Source organism: Brassica napus, chromosome C6, assembly GCF_020379485.1.
Source record: "Brassica napus cultivar Da-Ae chromosome C6, Da-Ae, whole genome shotgun sequence".
NCBI lineage: Eukaryota > Viridiplantae > Streptophyta > Magnoliopsida > Brassicales > Brassicaceae > Brassica > Brassica napus.
Window position 1 is genome coordinate 39,788,152 of NC_063449.1, and position 7,539 is coordinate 39,795,690.

General features: G+C 35.5%; 1 protein-coding gene and 1 pseudogene across 2 annotated transcripts; both read right to left on the reverse strand.

Moving 5' to 3' along the window:
• Positions 1-125: 125 nt before the first annotated feature.
• LOC106403003 (E3 ubiquitin-protein ligase SINA-like 2) lies at positions 126-2,229 on the reverse strand. Of its 2 annotated transcripts, none has more exons than XM_013843832.3 (3): positions 1,933-2,229; positions 431-1,153; positions 126-333 (listed from the first exon to the last, which is right to left on the reverse strand). In XM_013843832.3, the coding sequence occupies exons 1-2, from the start codon at positions 2,053-2,055 to the stop codon at positions 464-466; spliced, it is 813 nt and encodes a 270-aa protein (XP_013699286.2). In that variant the 5' UTR covers positions 2,056-2,229; the 3' UTR covers positions 126-333; positions 431-463. The 2 variants fall into 2 exon arrangements, with proteins under 2 accessions (XP_013699286.2, XP_013699285.2); XM_013843831.3 differs by having other exon boundaries at positions 1,852-2,200.
• A 50-nt stretch (positions 2,230-2,279) lies between these two features.
• On the reverse strand, positions 2,280-3,815 carry LOC106369849 (annotated as a pseudogene).
• Between the last annotated feature and the right edge of the window lie 3,724 nt (positions 3,816-7,539).

The window sequence follows — 7,539 nt, forward strand, 5'->3', positions numbered from 1 at the left end:
ATAATAAACACAACCACTATACTACTAGGGATCAATTGGGATGTCCAAGTCCAAATCGACAATCAAATTTTTTAGATATTATTGATCAAAATCCAAATCATACAATATCAATTGAGCTGTCCGCATGACCAAACAAAAATCATACTTTAACATACTAAAATTCATATTACATAAATTTTTTTTTTTAAACACTACATAAATTCATAAATTTTACAAAATCCGTAAGCATATTAAACTTCATACATTAAGTTCATACACAATCCAAAAGCATATTAAACTTCATACAATCATACTCCTTCCTCGTTCCCTGCTCATCCTCCTCTTTATCTTCTCCTATCAAAATGAAAACATTTAACAAAATCAGATACCAACTTTGATAAAAACTTTAGTCTTGATATTTTTGAAGATAAGCCTTCTCTAGCGAGTTGACCTGAGAACTTTGTCAACAACATCAGTCTCCTCATCATGTGTTTTCTTCTTCTTCTTCTCCTCCTCGTCGGCGGACGCAAATATTCATCTTCAAATCAGTCCGTCCAGCCAAGAAATAGTGAGGAACAAACATGAAGTCCTTGTCAGGAGTTTGGAAGCTCACTTTCTGAATCCTATTCATCTCACCCAATCCAAACGACATGGTTTTATGAGCTCCTCCGTACGACGAGTAAGAGAGTTGAAAGGAGAATTCCGAGACTCCAGGAGCACAAGGTGTTATACAGTTGACAGTCACATACACTCCTTGTTCCTCCTCGAAACACTGAATCGCAACCAATGGACCCTCTCTACCTTCCTGAAGAACTAAAATCTTATCACTGATGTGCATCCATGCCTCCACATTATAGCCACACCTGAAATATTCCCGCGCGCTGCTGCAGTTATAGTAGTGACGGTAGAGATCCTTGCAGAGTCCGGCGTAGTTGCAGCCTCGTCTAGGACAGTAGCATAGAGCGAAACTGCATTCTTTCTCATGGACTAACTCTTTGCCATAAGAGAACATCTCGGTGCAGCCATGTTTTGCGTTAGGGCACGGGACAATGATAGCTTCCACAACTCTCTCCATCATTCTGTTTCGATAGACACCAATGGGCAAAGTGCAAGAAGGGCATCTGTTCCTCAGGTTAGTACAGCAAGCAGAACAAGCTATGTGTCCATTGTCACACTGAGAATTGCAAAAGAAGACAACTAGTAATCAGATTACAAATTAAAGACACTAAAAGCAAACTTATATAAATCCAAAGTGGTAATTCATAACAGAAAATAAGTAGCAATTCATTTGTTTTTGGCAAAGTGCAGTCAATACATTATAATTCTTCCAGATATAAATATGTCAATATGATACGTTTTAGAGATGTTCTGTAAAAAAAGATGCTTCCTTTAATCCGATTAACATCTCCCTAATGCAAAAACAATGCATTTAAAGATAAACCAACATGTTACACTGAGATCGCGAAAAAATGCCACAGAGAGAGTTCTTATCATTACCAAAGTTGTAAGAGCTATTTTACCAAAACAAAAAAAAATTCTTTATAAAACATGATATCTATACTTATCAGTGATGTTCTGTAATGAAAGATGCTTACTTTCTCATCCTATTGACATCTTCCTAATGTTACTTTCACCCATGTGACCAGCCGTTACCAAACTATGATTTGACCTTATTTGAATACCAAACAAATAGGATCCATCCGTGGGCTGCAATCTGGGCTTTTCTATAGGTTCGAGATAAGTCAAATTAAAAAAAAAAAAAAAACATCTTCCTAATGCAAAAAAGAAAATCATGGATATTTAAACCTAAGATGTGGATTTAACGAGGAATAAAGAGGATCAGACAAGAAAGAAGGTAAAAAGAACAGAGACCTGAAAAACAGGTCTTGTCAGTGTGTGACAGCAAACGGGACAATCAAGAAGATCCAGTTCGAACAGTGTTCCCGATCGTACCTCCCCCTCCTCCTCCGTTGTTACTGTAAACTCATCACTCGCTTCAGTGGCTGTTCCTTCTCCAAAAACGGAGTGGCTGCTGCTCGATGCTCCTCCGCTGATGACTTTCTCGGCGTTCGACATGGCTATTGAAATGACCGATTCTCTTCTCTATGGCTCCTCTTTTATGGTCGGATCTCTCAGTAGACTTGAGCCGTTGACTCATATTTACGATTCTGCCATTTCTTTTAAAATCACTTACTTTTCACCTAATTCTAGCAATTAAACAAATGATTCTTTTGAAGCGAATTGAGTATCAACAAACAAGAAAGTGATTAATTAAAAAACAGGACCGAGTTACATGTACAAAAAAGATTTAAGATTAATTTTGACAAGTAGACAAAATGTTTTTCTCAACAGAGCCACATAACTTTTTTTATAATTAAAAGAAAGACAGGAGAAAACAGGATTTCTAGAAAGAAGCTACCAATCCAAGACTAGTACATGTACAACTACTAGTCACTATCTTCTTCTTCCCCTAGCCGGTTGATGCAAATTTTCATCTTCAAAGTAGTCCGCCCATCCAAGAAGTAGCGAGGAACAGAGATAAAGCCCTTCTCAGGAGTTTGGAAGCTCACTTTCTGAATCTGGTTCATCTCATCAAATTCAAACGACATGGATTTAGCTCCATTCGAGTAAGTGAGTTGAAAGAAGAACTCCGAGACTCCAGGAGCACAAGGTGCTATACAGTTCACAGTCACATACACTCGTTGTTCCTCCTCGAAACACTGAACTGCAACTAGTGCACCATCTCTACGTTCCTGAAGAACCAAAATCTTCTCGCTTATCTCTAGCCATGCGTCCTTGTTAACGCCACAGGTGAAACCTTTGCATGTGTCCAAGTGGTAAGCGTGGTAGTGACGGTAGAGATCCTTGCAGAGTCCGGAGTAGTTGCAGCCTGGTGCAGGACAGTAGCATGGGCCAGCTCTTTGCCGTAAGAGAACTTGTCGGTGCAGCCATGTTTTGCGTTAGGGCATGGGACGATGATGGCTTCCACAACTCTCTCCATCATTCTGTTTCGATAGACACCAATGGGCAAAGCGCAGGAAGGGCATTTGTTCCTCAGGTTAGTACAGCAAGCAGAGCACGCTACATGTCCATTGTCACACTGAGATTACACAAAAAAAAAAAGACACAAAGTGAGAGTTGTTATCATCAGCAATAGTTTGTAACAAGTCTTGAAATATTCACAGGAAAAAAAGTGTTCTTTACTAAGCATGATATGTACAGTTCATCACTGAACTGTCATGAAAGATACTTCCTTTAATCCGAATAACATCTTCCTAATGCAAAAATCATGCTTTCTCAGGTTAACACAACAAGAAGAGCCAAATGGACACTGGGATTACAAAAAGGGTTATTTACGAAACATGATATGTACAGTTCAACGATGTTCTGTAATGAAAGATGCTTCCTTTAGTCCGATTTAACATCTTCCTAATGCAAAAAAAAATCATGCTTTCTCAGGCAAGAAAGAGCAAGCTATATGTCACACTGAGATTACAAAAAGATACAGTCTTGACATGTTCACAGGACTCATTTGACTAAAAGGGTTCTTTACGAAACATGATTCCTTTATACATTCCAGTGATGTTCTGTAACGAAAGATGGTTCCTTTATAGACAAGGAAGAAACAAAGACCTGAAAGATAGGGTTTGAGAGTGGCTGGCAGCAAACGGAACAGTCGAGAAGATCCAGATCCACCAGCGTCCCTGATCGTACCTCGTCACCAGCTACAGTCGCTGTTACTTCTCCAACATTCTCGCCGTCTTCTGCTTCTTCAGGCGGCTGCTCGACCCTTCTCCGGCGAGGACTCACTCGGCTGCGTTCGTTTCTCTCGCCATTGCTCTCGAAATATGTAAAGCCCTGAAGAATGGGGTATTTATCATTCACAGTCTTCCTCAAGTACTGTCTTTTGTCTTTTATGTGAGGTGTCCCGTTGCTGTGTGTTTACTTTACCGTTGCAAAGGTCTTGGTTGCATGGGCTTTGTTTGTAGTTGTTGGCCCATTACTTCCAAACCACATCGCTGATGGGCCTCCAAATCGTATCTTGTTAAAACATTACGATTCTGTCATTTCCATATAACATTTTTTTCTGCTGATTCTTAGCAATTAAATAAAGGAATGTTTTGTATCTATAACCAATTTTTTTTTTATGATTAACAATGTAACTCTAGAGTAGGCGTGGGCATATTAACCGAAACCCGAATCCGAACCCGAACTGATCTGAAAAACCCGAACCGAAAACCGAACCGAAGTTAAAAAAAACCCGAACGGGTTTAGGATTCAACCAGTCAGGATACCCGTACCCGATTGGTTATATCCGATATCCGAACCAATTACCCGAAATACCCGAATATATATATATATTACTAACCCTAAGCTTACATCTTCCATTCCCATTCATCTTTCCGTCTTCTCCTTTTTCAATGTATATGTTTAGTACATACTTAAACTCTTTTTATGACCGATTACATGTATGAATCACTATACTTTGCGATTTTGATTTATGTTTGATTACAAGTACAATTAGCGGTTTGTTTTCTCTTTGCTTTTTACACATGCATGAGCTCAAACATTCATGATATCCAGGTTTGATTTCTGTTTGATTTTGATGTCTCTTTGATTTTGATTTATGAATAGATGGATTTTTTACCATTTTCTATTCAAGATAATACAAATATAAATTACACAAAAAAAAAGAATACAGACTCGTGTTCCTCAACGTAATAACAAATCAGAAAGATCATAAATCTTATATTAAGTTGTTCAATCTTCTAACTTCAACAGTATTGTTTCTGGTCTCACAAAGTCAAATCAAGAATACGTAGAATTTTTTTTAATTTGTTACACAGTTCGGTTATACCCGAAATAACCCGAACCCGATCTGAAGTATAAAATAACCCGAACGGATTCTGTACCTCTCTATCCGAAAACCCGAAGCACCCGACCCGAACGGGTACCCGAACGCCCAGACCTACTCTAGAGTATACCATATCCAATATAATTTGTATTAATTGTTATCTTACCCTTCAGTGATATACATGTATGATCACCCAAAAATTTCTTTTAATTTGTTTTGTTTTTAATAAATTTGTTTCTATTTTTATAAATATTTTTTATAGCTAGGGTTTTGTTTTTGCTACGCGGAGATTTCATCTCATATCCAAAATTCATTTACGAAATTAAGATGTAATAATACTGTATGATTTTAGGGGAGTATGAGGTTTTAAAAATCTACATAAGTGATACTTTTCAAGAATAAATTTTGGTAATATAACAGCTATCTAATATGTAGATACAATGTTTTCGATAAAATAAGATTTTTTTTTTTTTAACTTGGATTGTACAATTAGTAAATAATGTATGAGTTAAAAATATGATTACACATTCAATACATAAATTTCGAAATACAAAGTAATGCATAAATGGATATATACACTATACATTGAGATCGATATACTTTAACTTAGCATATACTTAAATTTTAATATTGTTGACAAAAAAAACTTAAATTTTAATATTATTATTAAAATATACTTATGTTGAGTGACAGTAAGTCGAAATATTTTAGTTAAGGAAACTCTTTTGTGGTGAATAGATTTTTCAGTTTCATGACATCTAAAATTATTTTGAATTATGGTAAAACGATCATAGTCGTATGCAAAATGATCAAATTATTTTGAATTATGGTAAAACGATCATAGTTGTATGCAAAATGATCAATTTGTATTAATTGCTATCTTACATCTTGCTTGTCTCGCAATAAACACTATCATCTCAGCTTCCAAAGTTCATAATGATATCTCCTCGTTTTGCTAAACCTCACATCACCAGACAGACTCATCTTTTTTGGCAAGATATACAAACCTTATAGGTTCAAATATCGACCTCACCAAATCTAATAAGATTTAAATATCAAATATAAATTAAAATTAAAATTAAATATATTTAAAAAAATTAAGATAAACAGGGTCAAACATTTCACATTTTGTATTTTTCAAAAAAAAATGTTTTACATAAAAAATGTATATTTGCAAAATTTAAAACGTGACACTTGTAATGATTAAACAATAAATTGCATTAACAACTTTCATATTTGTTTTATAAAAGTTTGGATCAAAAATATTACAATAATATATCAATATAATAATATTTTTGATTGTAAGAAGGATAATTTTCTCAAATAATCATTTTAAATTTTTGTCACAAAAATAGCTCTAAAGAATGACCAAAATAACTCATTTTTATTTTGAAATTTTTAATTTTTAATTTGAAATCATATCCCCAAAATTTCACCCCTTAACTCTAAACTCTAAGTCTAGATTAGTTAACCCTAGGGTAAAAATGTATTTTTATCCTTTAATAAAACTTCTTTTGGTCATTTTTCTCATTAAAGGCTATTTTTGTGACAAAAACTTAAAAAAATTATCCTACAAAATATTTCTTGTAAAAATGATAATATTTAAATTAAAATATAAATTTTTGGATTTTCGAGCTGATCCTAGCCCAAACAGATTTAGGTCCAAAATATTCAAAGTCTAAATGGGCTTAGCCCGAAAGATCCGATTTTTTTGGCTTATAACACAAAACCCAAGTCCTGTATTTTTTAAGACTGGGTGGGCTCGGACTACGGTCTTCGGCCTAATTGACATCCCTGCTCACCACTGCAATATTGGCCAAGGAGCAGTTTCCTGCTCTTGTGAATTTGTGGCAAGATTGCCAAGAGATCGGTTCTAAAGAAAACATTGATGGTGCAAATCAAGATCATCATCAAGCTCTTTCTCACACTTCAAAATTTGGTGGAGAGTTACTATTTTCTCATTTTCTCTGACTAATGACAATTTCTTTTGCATCTGAATAAGCATATATTGACCATAAACCATTAAAGGGGAATGATTCCACATAACATCACCCATTGGAGATCAATACAAACAAACACAACCAAACACCGAAATAGAAACAAAAAACACCGGTTACTACAATTCCATCTTGACATCACAAGACCATCAGAGGCAAGTCCTTTCACAACACCCCGAATAATGAAAATTTTACGTACTTGTTTCTCCATTACTTGAAATTATTTCAGTTAGTAAGTTGTAACAGCAGAGGCCCAAGACATCTTTTGCTTCAGGGCCTCTTGCTTTTCTTGGATAATTCTTTCAAGTTGTTGTGTTTACTTTTGTTTGATCCTTTACAAAGTTGATGTTTTCACCATTCACCTAACGGCGCAATGAAAGCTCAATGAAACTAAAACTGAGTCCAATATAGCTAAATTCCGAACAAGTCCAACAATGAAGAAGATACTTATAATAAAACACAAATACTACTATTGTTCTTTTCATCATGTTTTCTTTTCTTGTTCGTCTCCTTGCATGCGGATGCAAATTTTCATCTTTAAATCAGTCCGTCCATCCAAGAAATAGCGAGGAGGAACGAACATGAAGTCCTTCTCAGGAGTTTGGAAGCTCACTTCCTACTCATCTCACTCAATCCAAACGACATGGTTCTACAAGCAAAGTAAGACAAGTACGAGAGTTGAAAGGAGAACTCCGACACTCCAGGAGC